The sequence below is a fragment of the Stenella coeruleoalba genome (genome assembly GCF_951394435.1).
Source record: "Stenella coeruleoalba genome assembly, chromosome: 12".
NCBI lineage: Eukaryota > Metazoa > Chordata > Mammalia > Artiodactyla > Delphinidae > Stenella > Stenella coeruleoalba.
Window position 1 is genome coordinate 38,637,797 of NC_137158.1, and position 24,240 is coordinate 38,662,036.

A 24,240-nucleotide genomic window follows, 5' to 3' on the forward strand; every position below is an offset into this window, starting at 1 on the left:
CCTGTCAAGTAATTATTGACTACAAGGTTTTATTATTTTTTTGATAAGGCACATAAAAATCTGATATTTTTGGTTACTGTGTTACCTATGTTCTTATGATTCAGCTCTCTTATAAACAATGATGATTTCTTGGAGGAAGTGCAGGGAGAAAACTGCATTTTTTAAAAAAATTTATTTATTTATTTTTGGCTGTGTTGGGTCTTCGTTGCTGCACACGGGCTTTCTCTAGCTGCCGCGAGTAGGGGCTACTCTTTGTTGTGGTGTGCAGGCTTCTCATTGTGGTGGCTTCTCTTGTTACGGAGCACGGGCTCTAGGCGCGCAGGCTTCAGTAGTTGTGGCTCATGGGCTCTAGAGCGCAGGCTCGGTAGTTGTGGCGCACGGGCTTTGTTGCTCTGCGGCATGTGGGATCTTCCTGGACCAGGGCTCGAACCCATGTCCCCTGCATTGGCAGGTGGATTCTTAACCACTGCACCACCAGGGAAGTCCAAAAACTGCATTTTTAATGTGGGAATTTCCTTTTTGCAAAGGAACCTGATTCATTCAAAGCTGAGTTGCAGATTATACCTTCAGGGTAATTCAAAGGGGGTAATTAAAACATGTGTGCCCCTGATATTTCAGGTGGGATGGAGGCCAACATGCATGCTACTTCCTTTAACATTTTCACACAATGCTTTCCAAAGCCCCTAGAATGTTGGTTTCAAAAATCACAGGAAATTGCAAGGGTATTTTGAAGGAAATGGGAATATCTCAGAGGAGAAATAAGGCTAGAAAGTTCAGGCTGCAGAACTGAAGCTTGTGGCTTCTGCAGTGGAGCGCACAGCCCAGGGCATGTGACAGACATCCACTGAGATGCAGGAAAAAACACTAAAGCTTCTTTATATATTATTTAAAATCTTCTTTTCAAATTTTGTCTTTGTGTATATTTTCTAATCAATTCATAATATATTCAGTGGTTATATATATAAGTTATATATTCAGAGACTGCTCAAGAGATTTTATTAATGGAATATGCATAAGATAATACATATGTAATGAGTCCGAAGGTAAATACTACAAGAAACATAAATTATGGAGAGGGACAGTGGAAGTGCTACATTAGAGAGTGGTCGGGAAGGTCCCTGGTGACCTTTAAGCAGAGACCTGAGGAAATGAGGCAGTCAGCTGAGGGACATCTGAGGGAGGCGGAGCAGGGGAGTGTCCTAGGCAGGAAGCCCAGCATTTGCAAAGCCCTCCAGGGGATGTTTGGGCAACAGGTGGGAGGTCTGGCTGCAGTAGAGTGAGCTAGGAGGACCAGTGATGGGAGAGAGGCCTCCTGTCATGTCAGACCTTGAAGGACTTGGGAGGGATTTTAGATGGCTCCAAGTGACGTGAGAACTCATTGGAGGATTTTGATCTAACTTGTGTTTTAGGAGGATCACTCTAGCTGCTGTGTAAAAGTAGATTGTAAAGAGGTAAGAATGGAAGCAAAGAAACCAGTGAGGAGGTCACTGCAGTTACATAGGCAAGAGGTTTTGGTGACTTGGCACGATAGTAGTGGTGAAAAATGGTCAGATTCTGGATACATTTTGAAGACAGAACCAACATGTGCTGACAGATTTTATGTGGGGTGTGAGGGGCTGAGAAATGTCCAGGGTTTGGGACCCCAGCATTTACCAGAATGGAGAAAACTAGGAGGGGGAATGAAATCCAGGAGTTGAGTTTGTGAGGTTAAGTTGGAGATGTCAACTGCACATTCAAGTAAGAGGTCAGGAAGGTGACTGGATGCATGACACTGGAATTCGGGATTGGGGTGAGGCTGGAGATAAAATCAGGAGTCATCAGCACGGAGAATGTATCCAAACCGGGTGCTAGATAAGATCTCATCGGGGAGTGAGTGTAAAGAGCAGAAAAGGCATCTGAGCTTCCGGCACTTTTGTGTTTAGTGATTGGTAAGAAAAGGAGGAATCTAAACAAAAAAAGTGTCTTCATCTCTTGCTGCCTTTTATTTTTTTCACATCAAAGAGATCTCTACATCTTTTTTCTCAAAGCATTTAATGTTGAGAAATATCACTTTGCTTAGAAGAATGAAATAGGCGTCTGCCATAATATTTTAATCTCCATGTCTGGAAGGTTTCGTGACTCAGGCTTGGGCTATGTGGAAGCATAATGAGCTACACTTAAATAAAGTTTCTTACCTTGACAGTAAGTTTAACCTAGTTTTATAGGTGGTAGTTACAAACCAGTAATGTTTTACAAGTTTTGATGGGCTTGCGTGGCAGTAGACTTCTTTTTTTTTTTCCTGGTTCTTCATTTCCGTTAGGATAATAGGAAGCTGCCTTGGATGTCAGCTCAAAGTTTGGGGTCATTGAACTTGGTCATCTTGGGACCCGGTCAGTAGTACTTTTACAGATCTCCAAGGAGAACCTCAATGGGTTGGAAGCATTCAGCTGATAACAGGTACCCGAGCTCATGTTGCTTCTGTTGGTGCAGCAGTCCCCTGAACTGGTGTAAGAGAAGATTTTGCTGGGGGTGGTGTAGGGGGCGTGGTACTTGTTTAGATTCCATTAGGAGATTTATTTCAGGGCCTATTCATTCTAGATTAGGTTTTGCTACACATACACAAATTAAGAGTATTACTTGTCGGTTTCTTATTTGGGAAAGTGAGACATTTCTAACTCACATTTCCTTTCAGATTCTGTTGCCTGTGATTTGTTTTTAAACCTTTGTTTAAAGCAGCTGGCTAATCCTGGTACCCATCCTTGTAGAGGGGAGGGCGCATCTTGTTTTGAGTGTAGTTCTAATAAACAAAGCTAAAGGATTTTAGAACTTCAAAGGGAGCATTATGAGCATCTGTTCCAACACCATCATTTAACCAAGGGAGACAGGTTTTGGTCACTTTCTCAAGTTGGATTAGTTGTTAGGATTAGTCGTCAGCAGAACAGGTACTGGAATGCAGGTGTTCTGAAGTCAAGGGACATTTTTTAATAGCCACATATTCTTTTGATCAGTGCTGTTATGAAATATTTGATATATAAGAATATGTGTATATGTGAATTACGAAGTCTAGTAGTCAAGCCCCCACGTGCCCATCACCCGACTGAGAACCTCACCGTTACCAATGCTGCCGCAGGACCTGGCATAGCCCGCCTGCTCCCATCCCCCTGACTCCTCTACGTGTGTGACCCCTCTCTGAAACTTTGTGGTTTTCTCATTCCCTTATTTTATAGTTTCATCCTATGGTATCTGTCCCTGCACTGTTTTAGTTGTGCTTGCTTTTGAACGTCATAAAAATGTTATCAAACGTCCGTGTGGCTTGTTCCTTTTTCTTTACGTTGTTTCTAAGATTACCCATATTGATGAGTATATCTTTACTTACTCTTTTTGTTTGTTTTAAATTTATTTTTTGGCTACATTGGGTCTTTTTTTTTTTTTTTAAGTAGGACTCTATTCACAGGAGTCTTAGCCTCTAGAAATGTTTTGCATTGAAAGAAAGCTATAAAGAATTGATCTTTTCTTTAGATCAATTCTTTAGAATTGTTTAAAAGTTTTATGTTATATAACCACATGTAAAAATTATGACTAATGAATTCAATCAAACTCCAAATACTAATCCTCTGAAAGTAGCTTTTAGGTTAAGATATTAAGTGTGGCTCAATGTTGTACCTTCAGTTGACTTGTCATCTATTGAAAGAAGGCCCACTTGGATGGGAGCCCCATCTTCCTCTCTGCCTTGACTCAGGTGGGCCTGTGCTCATACATATCCCTACTTGTAGGCATGACCTGTTCTTAGATTTCAACTCTCTGGTGGGTTCAAGAAATTCTGTAATCTTCTACTTTATCCAGCTTTTTCTTCTTGTTAGGATAACACTCTTCACAGCTTTCTCCATCTTAAGTGGAAACTAGCAGTCCCATTGTGATGATTTTTTTTAATTAATTATTTTATACAGCAGGTTCTTCTTAGTCATCCATGCTACACATATCAGTGTATATATGTCCATCCCAATCTCCCAATTCATCCCACCACCATCCCCCGCCACTTCCCCCTCTTGGTGTCCATACGTTTGTTCTCTACATCTGTGTCTCTATTTCTGCCCTGCAAACCAGTTCATCTGTACCATTTTTCTAGGTTCCACGTATATGTGTTAATATATGATATTTGTTTTTCTCTTTCTGCCTTACTTCACTCTGTATGACAGTCTCATCCATCCACATATCCACAAATGACCCAATTTTGTTCCTTTTTATGGCTGAGTAATACTCCATTGCATATATGTACCACATCTTTATCCATTCGTCTGTTGATGAGCATTTAGGTTGCTTCCATGTCCTGGCTATTGTAAATAGTGCTGCAGTGAATATTGGGGTGCATGTGTCTTTTTGAATTATGGTTTTCTCTGGGTATATGCCCAGTAGTGGGATTGCTGGGTCATATGGTAATTCTATTTTTAGTTTTTCAAGGAACCTCCATACTCTTCTCCACAGTGGCTGTATCAATTTACATTCCCACCAACAGTGCAAGAGGGTTCCCTTTCCTCCACACCCTCTCAAGCATTTGTTGTTTGTAGATTTTCTGATGATGCCCATTCTAACTGGTGTGAAGTGATACTTCATTGTAGTTTTGATTTGCATTTCTCTAATGATTAGTGACGTTGAACAGCTTTTCATGTGCTTCTTGGCCATCTATATGTCTTCTTTGGAGAAATGTCTATTTAGTCTTCTGACCATTTTTGGATTGGGTTGTTTGTTTTTTTTAATATTGTGCTGCATGAGCTGTTTATATATTTTGGAGATTAATCCTTTGTCCGTTGATTCGTTTGCAAATATTTTCTCCCATTCTGAGGGTTGTCTTTTCGTCTTATTTATGGTTTCCTTTGCTGTGCAAAAGCTTTTAAGTTTCATTAGGTCTCATTTGTTTATTTTTGTTTTTATTTCCATTACTCTGGGAGGTGGATCAAAAAAAGATCTTGCTGTGATTTATGTCAAAGAGTGTTCTTCCTATGTTTTCCTCTAAGAGTTTTATAGTGTCCAGTCATACATTTAAGTCTCTACTCCATTTTGAATTTATTTTTGTGTATGGTGTTAGGGAGTGTTCTAACTTTACTCTTTTACATGTAGCTGTCCAGTTTTCCCAGCACCACTTATTGAAGAGACTGTCCTTTCTCCATTGTATATCCTTGCCTCCTTTGTCATAGTTTAGTTGACCATACCTGCGTGGGTTTATCTCAGGGCTTCCTATCTTGTTCCATTGATCTATATTTCTGTTTCTGTGCCAGTACCATATTGTCTTGATTACTGTAGCTTTGTAGTATAGTCTGATTCTTCCAGCTCCATTTTTTTCCCTGAAGACTGCTTTGGCTATTCGGGGTCTTTTGTGTCGCCATACAAATTTTAAGATGTTTTGTTCTCGTTCTGTAAAAAATGCCATTGGTAATGGCATCGAATCTGTAGATTGTTTTGGGTAGTATAGTCATTTTCACAGTATTGATTCTTTCAATCGAAGAACATGGTATATCTCTCCATCTGTTGGTATCATCTTTAATTCCTTTCATCAGTGTCTTATAGTTTTCTGCATACAGGTCTTTTGTCTCCTTAGGTAGGTTTATTCCTAGGTATTTTATTCTTTTTGTTGCTGTGGTAAATGGGAGTGTTTCCTTAATTTCTCATTCAGATTTTCCATTATTACTCTATAGGAATGCAAGAGGTTTCTGTGCATTAATTTTGTATCCTGCAACTTTACCGAATTCATTGATTAGCTCTAGTAGTTTTCTGGTGGCATCTTTAGGATTCTCTATGTATAGTATCATGTCATCCGCAAACAGTGACAGTTTTACTACTTCTTTTCCAATTTGTATTCCTTTTATTTCTTTCTCTTCTCTGATTGCCGTGGCTAGGACTTCCAAAACTATGTTGAATAATAGTGGTGAGAGTGGACATCCTTGTCTTGTTCCTGATCTTAGAGGAAATGCTTTCAGTTTTTCACCATTGAGAATGATGTTTGCTGTGGGTTTGTCGTATATGGCCTTTACTTTGTTGAGGTAGGTTCCCTCTCTGACCACTTTCTGAAGAGTTTTTATCATAAATTGGTGTTGAATTTTGTCAGAAGCTTCTGCATCTATTGAGATGATCATATGGTTTTTATTCTTCAGTTTGTTAATATGGTGTATCACATTGATTGATTTGTGTATATTGAAGAATCCTTGCATCCCTGGGATAAATCCCACTTGATCATGGTGTATGATCCTTTTAATGTGTTGTTGGATTCTGTTTGCTAGTATTTTGTTGAGGATTTTTGCATCTATATTCATCAGTGATATTGGTCTGTAATTTCCTTTTTTTGTAGTATCTTTGTCTGGTTTTGGTATCAGGGTGATGGTGGCCTCATAGAATGAGTTTGGGAGTGTTCCTTCCTCTGCAATTTTTTGTAAGAGTTTGAAAAGGATGGGTGTTAGCTCTTCTCTAAATGTTTGATAGAATTCACCTGTGAAGCCATCTAGTCCTGCACTTTGGTTTGTTGGAAGATTTTTAATCACTGTTTCAATTTCATTACTTGTGATTGGTCTGTTCATATTTTCTATTTCTTCCTGGTTCATTCTTGGAAGGTTATGCCTGTCTAAGAATTTGTCCATTTCTTTCAGGTTGTCCATTTTATTGGCATAGAGTTGCTTGTAGTAGTCTCTTTTGATGCTTTGTATTTCTGTGGTGTCTGTTGTAACTTCTCCTTTTTCATTTCTAATTTTATTGATTTGAGTCCTCTCCCTCTTTTTGTTGATGAGTCTGGCTAATGGTTTATCAATTTTGTTTATCTTCTCAAAGAACCAGCTTTTAGTTGTATTGACCTTTGCTATTGTTTTCTTTGTTTCTATTTCATTTATTTCTGCTCTGATCTTTATGATTTCTTTCCTTCTGCTAACTTTGGGTTTTGTTTGTTCTTCTTTCTCTAGTTCCTAAGGTTAGGTTGTTTATTTGAGATTTTTCTTGTTTCTTGAGGTAGGCTTGTATAGCTATAAACTTCCCTCTTAGAACTGCTTTTGCTGCATCCCATGTTGTGTTTTCATTGTCATTTGTCTCTAGGTATTTTTTGATTTCCTCTTTGATTTCTTCAGTGATCTCTTGGTTATTTAGTAACGTATTGTTTAGCCTCCATGTTTTTGTGTTTTTTACTTTTTTTTCCCTATAATTCATTTCTAATCTCATAGCATTGTGGTCAGAAAAGATGCTTGATATGATTTCAATTTTCTTAAATTTACTGAGGCTTGATTTGTGACCCAAGATGTGATCTATCCTGGAGAATGTTCCATGCACACTTGAGAAGAAAGTGTAATCTGCTGTTTTGGGATGGAATGTCCTATAAATATCAATTAAATCTATCTGGTCTATTGTGTCATTTAAAGCTTCTGTTTCCTTATTTATTTTCATTTTGGATGATCTGTCCATTGGTGTAAGTGAGGTGTTAAAGTCCGCACTATTATTGTGTTACTGTCGATTTCCTCTTTTATAGCTGTTAGCAGTTGCCTTTTGTATTGAGGTGCTGCTATGTTGGGTGCATATATATTTATAATTGTTATATCTTCTTCTTGGATTGATCCCTTGATCATTATGTAGTGTCCTTCCTTGTCTCTTGTAACATTCTTTATTTTAAAGTCATTTTATCTGATTTGAGTATTGCTACTCCAGCTTTCTTTTGATTTTCATTTGCATGGAATATCTTTTTCCATCCCGTCACTTTCAGTCTGTATGTGTCCCTAGGTTTGAAGTGGGTCTCTTATAGACAGCATATATATGGGTCTTATTTTTGTATCCATTCAGCAAGCTTGTGTCTTTTGGTTGGAGCATTTAATCCATTCATGTTTAAGGTAATTATCGATATGTATGTTCCTGTGACCATTTTCTTAATTGTTTTGGGTTTGTTTTTGTAGGTCCTTTTCTTCTCTTGTGTTTCCCACTTGGAGAAGTTCCTTTAGCATTTGTTGTAGAGCTGGTTTGGTGGTGCTGAATTCTCTTAGCTTTTGCCTTGTCTGTAAAGCTTTTGATTTCTCCATCTAATCTGAATGAGATCCTTGCCGGGTAGAGTAATCTTGGTTGTAGGTTCTTCCCTTTCATCACTTTACGTATATCATGCCACTCCCTTCTGGCTTGTAGAGTTTCTGCTGAGAAATCAGCTGTTAACCTTATGGGAGTTCCCTTGTATGTTATTTGTCGTTTTTTCCTTGCTGCTTTCAATAATTTTTCTTTGTCTTTAATTTTTGCCAATTTGATTACTGTGTGTCTCGGTGTGTTTCTCCTTGGGTTTATCCTGTATGGGACTTGCTGCGCTTCCTGGACCTGGGTGGCTATTTCCTTTCCCATGTTAGGGAAGTTTTCGACTATAATCTCTTCAAATATTTTCTTGGGTCCTTTCTCTCTCTCTTCTCCTTCTGGGACCCCTATAATGCGAATGTTGTTGCGTGTAATGTTGTCCCAGAGGTCTCGTAGGTTGTCTTCATTTCTTTTCATTCTTTTTTCTTTATTCTGTTCCGCAACAGAATTCCACCATTCTGTCTTCCAGGTCAGTTATCTGTTCTTCTTCCTCAGTTTCTGCTATTGACTCCTTGTAGTGTATTTTTCATTTCAGTTATTGTATTATTCATCTCTGTTTGTTCATTCTTCTAGATCTTTGTTAAACATTTCTTGCATCTTCTGGATCTTTGCCTCCCTTCTTTTTCTGAGGTCTTGGATCATCTTCACTATCATTATTCTGAATTCTTTTTCTGGAAGGTTGCATATCTCCACTTCATTTAGTTGTTTTTCTGGGGTTTTATCTTGTTCCTTCATCTGGTACATAGCCCTCTGCCTTTTCATCTTGTCTGTCTTTCTGTGAATGTGGTTTTTGTTCCACAGGCTGCAGTATTGTAGTTCTTCTTGCTTCTGCTGTCTGCCCTCTGGTGGATGAGGCTATCTAAGAGGCTTGTGCAAGTTTCCTGATGGGAGGGACCAGTGGTGGGTAGAGCTGGCTGTTGCTCTGGTGGGCAGAGCTCAGTAAAACTTTAATCCACTTATTTGCTGATAGGTGGGGCTTGGTTCCCTCCCTGTTGGTTGTTTGCCCTGAGGTGACCCAACACTGGAGCCTACCCAGCCAGGCTCTTTGGTGGGGCTAATGGTGGACTCTGGGAGGGCTCACGCCAAGGGGTACTTCCCAGAACTGCTGCTGCTGGTGTCCTTGTCCCTTGGTGAGCCACAGCTGCCCCCTGCCTCTGCAGGAGACCCTTCAACACTACCAGGTAGGTCTGGTTTAGTCTCCTATGGGGTCACTGCTCCTTCTGGGTCCTGATGTGCACACTACTTTGTGTGTGCCCTCCAAGAGTGGAGTCTCTGTTTCCCCCAGTCCTGCCAAAGTCCTGCAATCAAATCCTGCTAGCCTCCAAAGTCTGATTTTCTAGGAATTCCTCCTCCCTTTTCCAGACCCCCTGGTTTGGAAGCCTGATGTGGGGCTCAGAACCTTCACTCCAGTGGGTGGACTTCTGTGGTATAAGTGTTCTCCAGCCAGTTTGTGAGTCACCCACCCAGCAGTTATGGGATTTGATTTTATTGTGATTGCGCCCCTCCTACCGTCTCATTGTGGCTTCTCCTTTGTCTTTGGAGTATCTTTTTTGGTGAGTTCCGGTGTCTTCCTGTCGATGATTGTTCAGCAGTTAGTTGTGATTCTGGTGTTTTTGCAAGAGGGAGTGCGAGCACGTCCTTCTACTTCACCATCTTGAACCAATCTCCTGCGTTGGGTCGAACCAATCTCCTGCGTTGGGTCTTTGTTGCTGCGTGCAGGCTTTCTCTGGTTGCGGGGAGTGGGGGCTACTCTTCCTTGCCGTGTGCGGGCTTCTCATTGCGATGGTTTGTCTTGTTGAGGAGCATGGGCTCTAGGTGCACAGGCTTCAGTAGTTGCAGCACATGGGCTCAGTAGTTGTGGTGTGTGGGCTTCGGTAATTGTGGCTCGTGGGCTCAGTAGTTGTGGCTCGCGGGTTCTAGAGCGCAGGCTCAGTAGTTGTGGTGCACGGGCCTAGCTGGTCTGCCGCATGTGGGATCGTCCCGGACCAGGGATCAAACCTGTGTCCCCTGAATTGACAGGAGGATTCTTAACCACTGAGCCACCAGGGAAGTCCCAGCCACTGACTTTTTGAAGAATTTAGATTAGCTGCTTAGAGAATGTGCTACATTCTGGATTTTCTGAGTGTTTCCTCATGATATCATTTAACTCGTTCTTCTGTCACCTGAATTTTCTGTATAGAGGTGGTTGAGTCTGCAGGTATGATCAGATGCTGATTGAAGAGTTTTGACAAGGTTACTACTTCCTGTAGATAGTGGTGTATATTCATGCTGTATCACAACTTGTGGTACATGCCAGCCTGCTTCTCATTAATGATCCCAAGTTTGATTGCTTGGTTAAATTGGTGCTTCCCACATCTCCCCATTGTAAAGGCACATTTCCCCGCTTGAGATTCAGAGCTCACCCTCCTCTGAATAACCTCAAAGTTGGCACGTTCATACTTAATCTTTTGAGTACCCCGCTGGTTTCTGTACATAGCCAACATTCATGTGCAGCCATGTCTGGAGAATAAGACTGAGGATCCAGCCGGAAATACTGTTTCTTTGTTTGTTTGAGAACAGTGTTTGTTTAAGATAAGACCAGTTTTTCTTGTCTGACTCAAAGGGTATTTCTGAAAGAGTAATTATGCAAATGTTTTTAATGAATGGATGGCCATTGTTATTAGTTCAACAATATTCATTTGTATGTATACTTCTGTTATTTTTTTTAAAAAGTTCTTTATAGTCATGCTGTTTATTCATAATGTAAGCAAAAGCTCATTATCTGAGTACATGGGAAAATAAAAGAATACCTTTAGAAAATGAAATAACACTGCCTGAAGGTAGTTTCCTCCTCTCTTGAGCGCCTCGTGAATAATGTATCTTGTTGGAATAGAATTTAGGGGAAAAGGATCACACTCTGTATATGAGTTTTCAAATTCCAGAGTCCACCGAACATTCATAAATGTCTGTTTGAGTTACCCAGGAGGCCCTTAGCACTCACTCACTGAGGAGGAACCCTCAGAACAGCAGTCTTTTCAAGTGTGGCAGTTTATATGTTCGGTTTTTTGAGAAATTACCCTTTACCCCAAATTACCTTTCTTCTATGAATGTTATTGTGACTAAACCATGTGCTTCAAGGAAAGTGAGATATTTAGTATCAGATGAATACATACCCTCGGACCTCAAACTATAGAAGGAAAGACTGAATGAAAGGGTACTTCAGTAAGCATCATGTCGGAATCTCAGAATCACTGGTTTATGAGCTGTCCATTGTGTTTATGAAAAATTCACCCTGTTTACTTGTGAAGAGTCAGACTTCAAGGCCCTTGGCTAGTTTGCCAGATACCACAGTGTATGACAAGTTGCCATTATTTAGCTAGGGCATCAGTGTGCGGTGCGCGTGTGAGAGCGTTGAGCTCCAATGAAGACATAATGCATCCTTAACTGTCGTGCTTTAAACAAAAGGAGGTTTAGAGGGCCCCACCCTTAGCCTCTGCTTTCTTGTGGTTTAGGGATATTGCAGTGATATTTAAAAGATGTCTCTTTTTTCCCTTCATTTTTTACTGAAGTATATATAACATTTGTATTAAAAGATACACAACAAATCATACATGTGTAAACTGAGTGAATTTGCAAAATGTAGCCACCATTCAGATCAAGAAATAGTGCACAACCAGTGTCTTAGAAGCTCCCCCTCATTCCTGCCTTCTGCTGGTTGTCCTTGTAGCTATTATCCTGACTTCTAACCCTGTGGATTAGTTTTGATCCCGCACCCATACACCACACACAGCCTCTCAGCATTCGTGTGTGTGTGTGTGTGTGTGTGTGTGTGTGTGTTGACAGGTCTTCAGTGGGATTTTGATTAGAAAACTCTGTATAACTAGTCGAACGAAGTTGCTGATTCATCCAGGGGAATCTTTAACAAAAACCATCACCAAAAATATGCCCTTGGGCCAAAATTGTGAACAAGAGAAAAACAAAGAGGGGAGAATCAGAACCATTTTGCTGGTAAAAGATTGCCTTTACAGCCATCCTCTTCTTGGTTCGGTATTCCGGGAAACATGGTCACGTTACCCCAACTAGGATGCTTTAGCAAGACTAATAAGGAATTGTCGGGTGTGAGTGATCACCGAGAATTCCTTATTTGTTTACGAAGAGGAGGGTGAGGCTTCTGATTTTCTGACTGCAGTAGACGTGACAGCTGACAAGTCTGATAGAAGGGTGTGCTACTGAAAAGCCATAAAAATCACGTCCAAGAGCTCAACAAGCTTTGGGCCTGGGAACAAGCAGCCTTAGACTTTCAAAAGCCCCACAGACGTCACTGTGCATTGAGTCATACTCGCGGCGATGATCTTGAGTCATTGTGAAATTACGTTCGGTGCACTCTCTGGAAAGAGAAGCATTGCTGTCAAAGGATGGTTGGGAGCTTGGCTTTGGGGTCAGCTAGAATCAGCCCTGCATTTGGTACTTGTAGCTGTGTGACCCTGGGCAATTTACTTAGCCTCATCTGTAAAATGGGGACAATAGTATTTTTTCCCAATAGCATTGTTGTGAGGATTACATAGAATTCTGAGTGGCATTCCTTGTAAGCTCTTTTGCTAGAGGTTACTAATTTTTGATTGTGAAAAATTATTAGGTGGAACATCCTATTCTTTGGTTACAAATGGGATGTAACCTTTTAAAACATTTGAGATCTCCTGGGTAGAGCCTCTCTAAACACATATAGTGCAAAAGATAACTACTTTCATTACTTGGAAGTAATAGAGACATTTACACTTTGAAGCAATTCATAGTAGAAAGTAAAATAAGTGGACAAAGACAGCCAAGCCAGGGAGACTAGTAAAAGCTCAAGAAGAGGCGCATATAATGGCCTGTTCCTCCTTGAGTTTAATGTTGCTCTGTTACCTAAGTGTCACCGTACATCGTCCAGATCCACATCCTCTCCTGCTCTGTTCCTCTCTCATTAGTGGGGTGCTGTGTCCCACTGACAGAAATGATGAATTGTCTCTGTTTCTTCCTTCCTTGGTACTTATTTAGATGGCTGATTTACGAAGAGCCTGGATTTCAGGGTGTCCCTTTTATCCTGGAACCTGGTGAATACCCTGACTTATCCTTCTGGGATACAGAGGAGGCGTATATTGGATCCATGCGGCCTCTGAAAATGGTAAAGATGGAATCCAACGATGTGTTCTTAGAATCAGTAATTCTTTGCTTAACTTTGGTAATTCATGGGATGTGACTTTAAAGCAATAAAGCAGACTTTTTAAAAACAAATATGTAGAAGATGGGACCTATTGCTAGATAGAAATAATAGAAAGGTTAACTTGCTAGATGCTACAGATGAAAAAATGTGGATAAGCCGATGGCCTTGGCCTTCAAGGTGTTCTCGGCCTTGCAGAGCCACTGATGTGTGTGCAGAGCTCGGCCCAGAGCAGAAATGAGAAAGTGAAGAATTAAACCTTTGGGGAAGAACAGGAGGACGGGTAGATAAAGTCCAACTTGTAGGTGTTAGAAAAGAGAAGGGGGATAATTAGGAGAGCTTCACGATAATTCAAGAGGGTCTTATAAACCAAGCAGGGTTAATTTAGGTGAAGGTTTCAGAGTACACTGCATGATCCAGGGCGGAGCTGGGCAAGGACGGGGCTTGCTGCGGACCAGCCAGTTGTAGTGACAGGAGGCCAGGCGGGTGGCAGCTTTGGGGGCCCTGGAGCTGGATGTCGGAATGAGTGTTGTTCTCCAAAGCTTTTGCCTTAGAAAGGGCCTGTGCTTCCTTCCCTGTATTTTGCCTTGTTCTTTGTCTGTTTCATCTGCAAGACTCTAAGCCTTGGGAGGATCCAGTCTGCAGCTCAACCCATGTTGAGCTGCATTGTAGTAGGTGCTCACTAAAAACCTACCGCATGAGTGAGGCTCCTGTTAAACCGTGTTCTTGAACTTCCGCTTCGTGATTGTCTTCTGAGGCAGTTTGAGACAAATTAGAAAGGCAGGAAGATAATTTTTTTATCTTAATTTTACCCCTCCTGCCAAAGCTTGTAGTGTATTTACCTAGATGTCTGCTGGTCTTCATGCAAATAGTGTTGGGCTTTTTTCTAAAGTTAAATCCATTTTCAAAGAACAAAGTTTTGTTAGTTTTATGAATGTATGAAAGAATCACCTCAGGTTTTGAAGCCAGGTTTTTTTTATACATCTTTATTGGAGTATAATTGCTTCACAATGTTGTTAGTTTCTGCCATACAACAGAATGAATCAGCTGTATGCACACACATATCCCCATATCCCCTCCCTCTTGAGCCTCCCTCCCACCCTCCCTATCCCTCCCCTGTAGGTGGTCACAAAGCACCGAGCTGATCTCCCCGTGCTATGCGGCTGCTTCCCACCAGCCATCCATTTTACATTTGGTAGTGTATATATATGTCAGTGCTACTCTCTAAGTTGGTCCCAGCTTACCCTTCCCCCCTGTGTCCTCAAGTCCATTCTCAATGTCTGCATCTTTATTCCTGCCCTACCACTAGGTTCATCAGTACCATTTTTCTAGATTCCATATATATGCATTAGCATACGGTATTTGTTTTTCTCTTTCTGACTTACTTCACTCTGTATGACAGACTCTAGGTCCATCCACCTCACTACAAACAACTCAGTTTTGTTCCTTTTTATGGCTGAGTAATACTCCATTGTACATATGTGCCACGTCCTCTTTATCCATTTGTCTGTCGACGGACATTTAGGTTGTTTCCATGTCCTGGCTCTTGTAAATAGTGCTGCAGTGAACATTTGTGGTACATGTATCTTTTTTGTTTTTTTTTTACGTAAGTAAATTTTATTTTTTTTGTACAGCAGGTTCTTATTAGTTATCTATTTTATACAAATTAGCGTATATATGTCAAGCCCAATCTCCCAGTTCACCCCACCGCCACCACCACATACTACATGTATCTTCTGAGGTATGGTTTTCTCAGGGCACATGCCCGGTAGTGGGTTGGTGGCAGTTTTTAATGGTAAGCAGCAGAACTGTGAAGTTCACAGCATTCCGAAAGGATTACTTTTGAAAAGCGTACTTACTTGGCTGTGTGAGCCCTGGTTTGTTGATAAAATCAGCCACATTCCTTTATAATTACAGTTCATTTGCTGTATTTGAGTGTCTTTGGCTGTACTTTTTTTTAAGGCTTTTAAACATAGAGGTGAAAACTATCCTTCTTTCCCACTGCTGATTTTAACTTTTACCCTACTTAATATTTGTATGAGATACCTCTTCTGTGGTTGATTTTTAGTGAGATTTTTGATTAAAAAAACCATTTTTATTATAAAAATAGAGCAACCCCCATAGACCCATCCTTCTGGCTGCTTTAAATTTATCTAACAGTTTACCTGGTTATTTCAAAAGTCCTTCAGATCATATTGTGAACTTGAGGGAACTTCAACAGTTTTGTAAGCCAGCGGTTGCAAAATCAAATGCCTCCGGGGCCAGGCAGCAAATAGGCGTGAGTAGGCTGGCAGGGAGTTGAACTGCGGAAGAGGTGGAGACAGGCAAACCGCAGCCTGTATCCTGGCTGGAGGGTGAGCCCAATTAATAAGCGCAGATGGTGAAGGTTGCTGCCTGTGAGAATTTGGGTCCAGAGATGTCAGATTTTAGGACTCCTTTTTAAGGTAAGTGAGAAATACGCATTTTTTTTTGAGAAGTTTATTGAGTTAAAACAAACAAACAAAAAAAACCCTAACACTCATTTGGTTAAAAAGCACAGCTACTGTACAGATTCAGCTTATAGACCGCTTCTGTGAGACTCTGCTTTAAGTCTTCCTATATCTTCCCTGCGTTTTTGGTAATTTTAGAACTGTCTCAGCATTGATTAAACAAACAGGAATGTGGTTGCTATGCAGTTCCATGGCTTACGGCAGACTGCTGTGGGTAATAGAAAATGGTAACGTATCAGTGACAAACGGCTTTTCTTATTATGTTATTTTTCTTTTCAGGGTGGCCGTAAAGTTGAATTCCCTATAGATCCAAAGGTAATCTATGTATTTTAAAAATTTTATTCCCGTTCCATCTCCACGAAGGTAATACTTGTGTGATTTTACATATCAGCTTCCATAAAACATAATTGCAGCCAAAGGAAGTTGTCCAACTTACACGGCATCCTTCAGGCTGGAAGGTGATGCTGACGGCACCAGTTGTCACTAACAGTATGCATAGCTGTGGCTCAAAGCGTTCGCTGTTGTATTAAGTTTGTAGTTTGTGGTTGTATTTACTAACTGCAGGACCTGTTGCTACTTGCCAGTTAGCAAGGAAAAACCTCACTTCTCAAGACAAGTTCTCCCTATTCCCAAATGCTCTTTCTGTTAGTTCTACTTGACACATCTATGACACATAGTTTGATCTATAGTTTGTTTCATTTTTAAAGCAACTTAGAATACTTTGGTTCCTTTAGTTTGGCCTGAGCAAAATTCTAAATATCAGTTATAGACATTGAACAAAAACCAATTATGCATAAACTGTCTTTTGAACCTTGACTTCAGGCTACACCACAGCAGAAAAAAATTTCTGATTTTTAAAATTACATTTCATGGGGCTTCCCTGGTGGCACAGTGGTTAACAATCCGCCTGCCAAGGCAGGGGACACGGGTTCGAGCCCTGGTCCGGGAAGATCCCACGTGCCGCGGAGCAACTAAGCCCGTGCGCCACAACTACTGAGCCTGCATGCCACAACTACTGAAGCCCGTGCACCTAGGGCCCATGCTCCACAACAAGAGAAGCCACCGCAATGAGAAGCCTGCACACCACAACAAAGAGTAGCCCCTGCTTGCTGCAACTCAAGAAAGCCTGCGCACAGCCAATGAAGACCTAATGCAGCCAAAAATGAATAAATTTATTAAAAAATTACAAGATACTGTTATTTAATTAATTTAAAAAATATTAGAACTTTTTTTTTTTTTTTTTTTTTTTTTTTGCAGTATGTGGGCCTCTCACTGTTGTGGCCTCTCCCGTTGCGGAGCACAGGCTCCGGACGCACAGGCTCAGCAGCCATGGCTCATGGGCCCAGCCGCTCTGCGGCATGTGGGATCTTCCTGGACCGGGGCACGAACCCATGTCCCCTGCATCGGCAGGCGGACTCTCAACCACTGCGCCACCAGGGAAGCCCTAAAAAATATTAGAACATTTTAATTTGTGTTCCAGGACTTAGTGATATTAAGTGACTAATTTAATGTTTGGCTATTGAGATATTTAACTTTCAACAAATTACTAGCATATCTCATTTATGTTATAGGTAGTTATTTATGAGAAGCCTTTCTTTGAAGGAAAATGTATGGAACTAGAAAAAGAGGTGTGTAATTTTATCATGGAAGGAGGTGAAACAACTGGAAATGAACCTTTGCCCCTTACATCAGTGGGATCTATGAAAGTTCTAAGAGGCATGTAAGTAGACAGGAGTGACCTGTAAGGATTTCTTTTTATTCCCTTTAATAAAGTAAAAATACATGTTCTCTCTCTCCCAAAGATAGCATTCCAGATTGTATGGTAGAGTGAATTTCAAACATGTTTTCTTCAGCTGGTTGTGACCTGGATCTGACAGCAGTTTGATGGGCTGTTTTGGGGTCAGTCAGCTGAGCAAGGCTGATAAAGTGGCCCATCCAGATTGATCAAATCTACAGTCTTGTTTATTAATATTATGCTCCAAACTATTGAACTGTTAGTTTGCTTTCTATATTTTAGGATCATATTTTGCACTTTATAGATCTTAACGTATTTCCTTTAGAATTGTACACTGAAAATGGCGTGTAAATAGCCCAAAATCTACAATGTTTTAATTACTATTGGAAGAAAGTTCATTCAGTTTTATTTGCTGAAGTTCTTTTGAGTCAGTTCTTAGACACACATGTACGCATGCACGCTTACCCCACCATACCCCTTCTCGGAACGTTGGTGTGTGCATCTTAGGTTGATTTCTTGGGGCCATTCTGTTAGTCTCTTCAATGCTAGGGAAGCATTCCAATAGTCATAATGCATGAGTCCATGTCTAGCTTTATAGCTATTTATATTTGTCAATGAAACTGATACTTTAACACTACTGAAAATTTCTACTCCTTCATGTTCTTTTGTTGTAGCTGGGTTGCTTATGAGAAGCCTGGCTTTACTGGTCATCAGTATTTGCTTGAAGAAGGAGAATATAAGGACTGGAATGACTGGGGAGGCTACAGTGGAGAACTTCAGTCTTTACGACCTGTATTAGGTGTAAGTCAAAGAAAAGCTAATGGCTAATACTAGGGCGTTTTGGGATAATAAACGGCTAGCCTTTGAATTTTGAATTTTTTTTTCTCAATAGGATTTTTCAAATGCTCACATGATAATGTACAATGAAAAAAACTTTGGATCCAAAGGTTCCAGTATTGATGTATTAGGAATTGTTGCTGATTTAAAGGAGACTGGATACGGAGTGAAGACACAGTCTGTTAATGTACTGAGTGGAGTGTAAGTGCAATAACCCAATTGGGATTTTAAATATGGGTTTCGCTTTGGTTTGTGTTAAAGTAATGGAGTCTCTGACCCAGAGTAGCACTCAATAAGTACATATCTCAAAAACTAAAACATTAAGTCAGCCATTTAATACTTACTGCCACTATATTTTAATAGCTGCTTTTTAAAATCTTTCTCATATAGTATTTTTTATGTGTAATATAACATTGGAGCAGGCTTTTGAGTTTCATGATAGAAATCTGCAGATCCACTTCCCTTGTCATTCTTCATGGAAAGAACTCATGAATTTCTTATGATGGGAAACAAATAATAATAGTGATCTAACATTAGAAACCTGAGGTTGAGACAAAGTCCCATTTGATTTTCCTGTGGTCCTACACCTGCTCCATTATATTTCCTCACTTTCATGTATAATGTACAGCAGAGTTAATTATATTAATCATATTCTAGATTATATCCCCAGTATTTATCTTATAACTGGAAGTTTGTACCTTTTGACCCCCTTCCTCCAACTCCCCCTCCCCCCCCCGACTCCCACCTCTGGTAACCACAAATTTGATCTCCTTTTCTATGAGTTTGTTTGTTTTTTAAGCATAATTGGACTTTCAACAGCATGTTAGTTTGTGGTATACAGCATAGTGATTCAGTATTTCTATGCATTTCAAATGATCACCATGATAAGTCTAGTTACCTTCTGTCACCACACAAAGATATAACGTAATTATTGATAATATTCCTCATGCTGTACCTTTCACTCCCGTGACTCATTTACTTTGTAACTGGAAGTTTGTACCTCTTAATTTCCCTCACCTACTTTACTAAGCCTCCCACACCCCTCCACTCTGGCAACCACCTGTTCTCTGTATCTGTGACTGTTTCCTGTTTTGTTATGTTTGTTCATTTTGTTTTTTAGATTCCACATATAGATGAAATCATATGGTGTTTGTCTTTGTCTGACTTATTTCACTTAGCATAATACTCTCTAGGTCCACCCATGTTGTCACAAATGGCAAAATTTCATTCTTTTTCATGGCTAATATAATTTATATATATATATATATATATATATATATATATATATATATATATATATATATATATAGACACAGACCACATCTAGCTATCCATGTAGATAAATAGGTTGCTTCCATATCTTGGCTATTGTCAATAATGCTGCAGTGAACATAGAGGTGCACATATCCTTTTGAATTAGTATTTTTGTTTTGGTGGGTTTTTTTGTTTTTTTAATGGTACGCGGGCCTCTCACTGCTGTGGCCTCTCCCGTTGCGGAGCACAGGCTCTGGACGCGCGGGCTCAGAGGCCATGCCTCACGGGCCCAGCCGCTCTGCGGCATGTGGGATCTTCCCGGACCGGGGCACGAACCCGTGTCCCCTGCATCGGCAGGCGGACTCTCAACCACTGCGCCACCAGGGAAGCCCTTGGTGGGTTTTTTTTTTTTGGAAAAATACCCAGAAGTGAAATTGCTGGATTGTATAGTAGTTCTATTTTTAACGTTTTGAGGAACCTCCATACTGTTTTCCACAGTGTCTGCACCAATTTACATTCTCACCCAGTTCACAAGGATTACCTTTTCTCTACATCCTCACCAACAATTGTTGTTTGTTGCCTTCTTGATAATAACCATTCTGACAGGTGTGAGGCAATATCTCATTGTGGTTTTGATTTGCGTTTTCCCGATGATTAATTATATTGAGCATCTTTTCATGTGCCTCTTGGCCATACTAGGTCTTTTTTGGAAAAATGTCTCTTTAGGTCCTCTGCCCATTTTGTAATTGGGTTGCTTGCTTTTTTGATGTTGGGTTGTATGAGTCCTTTGTATATGTGGGATATTAACCCCTTACCAGATACATTGTTTGCAAATATCTTTTCCCATTCAGTAGGCAGCCTTTTCTTTGGTTGATAGTTTTCTTTGCTGTGGCAATAGCTTTGTAGTTTGATGTGGTCCCTTTTGTTTGTTTTTGTTCTTATTTCCCTTGCCTGAGGAGTCACATCCAAAAAAATACTGCTAAGGCTGATGTCAAAGAGCCTACTGCCTGTGTTTTCTTCTAGGAGTTTTATGGTTTCAGGTCTTCCGTGTAAGTCTTTAATGCATTTTGGGTTTATTTTTTTATATGGTGTGAGAAAGTTGTCCAATTTGATTCTTTTGCATGTAGCTGTTGAGTTTTCCCAAAATGATTTATTGAAGAATCTGTCTTCCCCTTTGTATATTCTTGCCTCCTCTGTGGTAGATTAATTGACCATGTAGGTGGGTTCATTTCTGGGCTCTATGTTATTTTAATATAAAAATAATTGTTTCAGTGTACCTGGAATTAGCAGTTGAATGTTTTACTAATGCTAAAGTAAGTTTTTATTGAAAGATGATTAGTCAAGACTCTTTGGGACGCAAGTGACTGCAGGTCAGTCTAAACTGGCATAAATGATAAAAATGCAATATATTGACGTGCATAACTGAAAAGTCCTGGGAGAGATTTTGCTTGCGTCACGGCAAACGCAGATTCAGACACTGTCATTAGGACTTGGTCTCTCTCTATCTCTTGACCGCGCTTTTGCTATGCTGGCTACACTTTAGGCAGGTACTTTTGTTGCCGAGGTGAAGCTCCTACTGCTCGCCACACAACAGGCCAATAAATCGAGAGACGAGGTTTTGGGACAAGGAATAGCAACTTTATTTGAAAAGCCAGGAGACTGAGAAGGTGGCAGACTAGTGTCCAAAAGAGCCATCTTGCTGGGGTTTGGATGCTAGTTTCTTTTTTTTTTTTTTTTGCAGTACGTGGGCCTCTCACTGTTGTGGCTTCTCCCGCTGCGGAGCGCAGGCTCAGCGGCCATGGCTCACGGGCCCAGCTGCTCCGTGTCATGTGGGATCTTCCCAGACCGGGGCACGAACCCACGTCCCCTGCATCGTCAGGCGGTCTCTCAACCACTGCGCCACCAGGGAAACCCTGGATGCTAGTTTCTTTTATAGAACAAACAGGGGGAGGTGAGGAGGTAAAGTTAAAAAGGTGATACATTGTTGCAAATACTTGGTTCTGGTTCATCCTCCCCAGAGGATGTGCTGATTTCTTCTTTCCTGCAGCCAGGTTTGTGGAGATGTTTCCTGTGAACTCAAACAAGAGTATTTTAGCTTAACACTTGGGCATGGGAGGCAGGGTTCCCAGAGGTGGGCTATTTTGTTGACTTTAAGCTATGGCAACATCCCTTTAGGGATTAACTTGTAGCAAAAGCAATAAGGTTAAAGTAAAGAAAAGGATCCAGTATGGAGTCAGATTTGTTCTTCCCTGTTCCGCTTTCTATCTGGGACCTGTGGTGGGAGCATCTTGCTTTTGTTCTCAAATCTCACTGCTTCTAGGGGAAAGCTTCTCTTTCCCACAGAAGTTCCAGGTTTGACTTTGATTCTGTATGCTTAAGTCATGTGCACCTGTCTGAATCAATTGCTGTAGCCAAGGAGATGGCTGTGCCTGTGTTACATGCCCAGCCCTGCAGCTGAGATATAGGGTCAGTCCCATGGGGAGTACTAGTGTATATAGGGCTGAGGAGTTCCCCAGGCACATCAGAAAGAGTGGGTACAGATACTGGATTGGCAAAAGCAGATGTCTGTTAAAGTGAGTTATACAGTTATTTTTATGGTCCAGGCTGATGTCAGTTATAAGTGAGAGTATTCTTAAATGGTCATATGAAATCATTTGACACCGATTCTGTTAAAAATGTTTGGTGTTAGGCTCTTATGCTATGAGTAACATAGACTATGCGTCATTCTAACCTCAACTCTACTGTATTTCAAGGGGCTTCCCACAATAGCCCTGGATATTTGAGATGTGTCTACAATGTAATATGCTTTTAGTGTTAGTCACGTTCACTAAATTCTTGTGTTGGTTTAGAGAGAAAATACAATAACCAACTCAATGTGGGGAAACAGTTGCACATTTTCATACTCACCAGGTGTGTTGGTTTCATTAGTCAGAGCCCAGTCATGCACCCTAGCAGAGGAAGCAAAAGGATGCTGGGTGGGATTCCCTTAGGGCATTTACGTAGATTACGCTGTTAGCACCTGTAGAATTATTGTGCCTGGAGCCAGTCTCTCTTTTTAATCCAACCCTTACTTAAAATCCCTTTCCTTTATAAAATGTTGCTTTTATATGTTTCTATTTTTAGTTATTTCTAGTTACATTTCCTGGCTTAGGCTTTTTTGGGGGGGGGTTTGTAGCAGTTGAGTTTTGTTGTTGGGAGGAAGTTGAAAGGAGGCATGCATGTGTGCGCGCACACACACACAACTTCCTTTTAAATTCTGTGGTTATAGAAGCGCTTCTGTACTTACCAGGGCCAGCTGCTTCCTCATATTTCATTCAGTCCATCGTTTGCTAAATATTTATTGAGGTCTGTTACGTGCAAAGCATTGTATTACATCCTCAAAGAAGTTACGGTATTTATATGAAACCTAATTATTGCTACAAAATACAGAAAGATTAAGTGCTTTGGGGATCCACGGCAGAGAGAGATTAATTTCCAGTTTGGACACAGGGAAGACTTTGGAGGAGGTAGCATTGGAGTTCAGCCCTGCAGGATGGGAAGGTTGAGATGTGCCACTATCACATGCGTAATAAATTCCCTGGGCGGTGAACTCAGTATTAGCTCTGAAACTGAGAACAGCCTTCAGGAAGCATCCTTGCAAATCCAGCAAATGAGGTTTTAGGAACCGCATTTTGTTTCTTGTTGAAACATCAAAAGAGTTGCCTTTACACATCCCTCCTAATCATTTTCTAGTTCTGTGCTGTCCTCTTGTTCCAATAGTGGAAACTGGACTAATTTTTTAAAAACTCAGAGCAAAATGAAATATTTCTAGAGTCCAGATTTTTTTTTAAGTGTTGGTTTTGAGTTTTTTCCTTTTCCCTCCACAGAAGGGCAGGTTTGCCCTGCTGCCCTTAAATTCTGAGCAGTGACCCCAGGAGGCTAAGACCCGTTTGTCCTTATACTTGGCAATCTTATAGACAGAGGAGTGTTGATTCACATGTACGGAATATGCTTAAACAAGGACAGGAAGGAGTTTTTTTCTTAAGAGTTTCAGGTGTAAGTTGTAAGTAGACTCTAGATCATAGATATACCAGAGAATCTCAGAAATGAATTTTGGATTGGGGGCTGCATCTTGGAAGGAAAACAACACTATTGTCAATTCAAGTGACATTTTAATAAATGGTTTTCCTTTTTCAACTTCAGTGGGTTAGATAGGCATACTTGGGTGTTGGGTATTTTCTTACAGGTCATTTATTTTGTTTTATAGGGAAATACAGTACTCACAGTTGTGCTTTTTTTTAAAAAAGCACTGGCTAAAGTGTCATCCAAGGTTTGCTCAGTTGTCACCTTCTCTCCTGCGTATTCAGACTTTCCCTCCTCACTGGCTGTTTTCCCTCCAAACCTTAAAATCAAACAATCAAGCACAAAGGACTTTACCCTCTCTGTTTCCCTCTAACTTGCTATAGACCCAGAGCCTTGCCAAGACTACTTTTCTGTGATGTGTCTTATCCTCTTTAATTTTTTTTGTTTTTAGGTCTTGGCTTTTGTAAAGTAGATTTACTTGCTCTGCAGAAATTCCTCCCCACATAGCAGTGTTCTGGGCCCCCGCTTTCTTTTCTCTTCATGACTCGTGATAAGCCAAAGGCTGTGTGAACAGAGGCCACACACAGAGGCGCCTGTGAGCTGTACAGCCTCCCACCCTGTCAACACTG

General features: G+C 40.6%; 1 protein-coding gene across 3 annotated transcripts in view; it reads left to right on the forward strand.

The window, feature by feature from the left end:
- CRYBG1 (crystallin beta-gamma domain containing 1) overlaps window positions 1-24,240 on the forward strand; it is a 205,036-nt gene that overhangs the window by 161,892 nt on the left and 18,904 nt on the right. For all 3 annotated transcript variants that reach the window (XM_079938671.1, XM_079938672.1, XM_079938673.1), the window contains 5 exons: window positions 13,072-13,198; window positions 16,003-16,038; window positions 17,295-17,443; window positions 18,133-18,259; window positions 18,351-18,496. In XM_079938671.1, coding sequence (XP_079794797.1) covers window positions 13,072-13,198; window positions 16,003-16,038; window positions 17,295-17,443; window positions 18,133-18,259; window positions 18,351-18,496 — 585 coding nt within the window. The remainder of the gene's footprint in view (window positions 1-13,071; window positions 13,199-16,002; window positions 16,039-17,294; window positions 17,444-18,132; window positions 18,260-18,350; window positions 18,497-24,240) is intronic.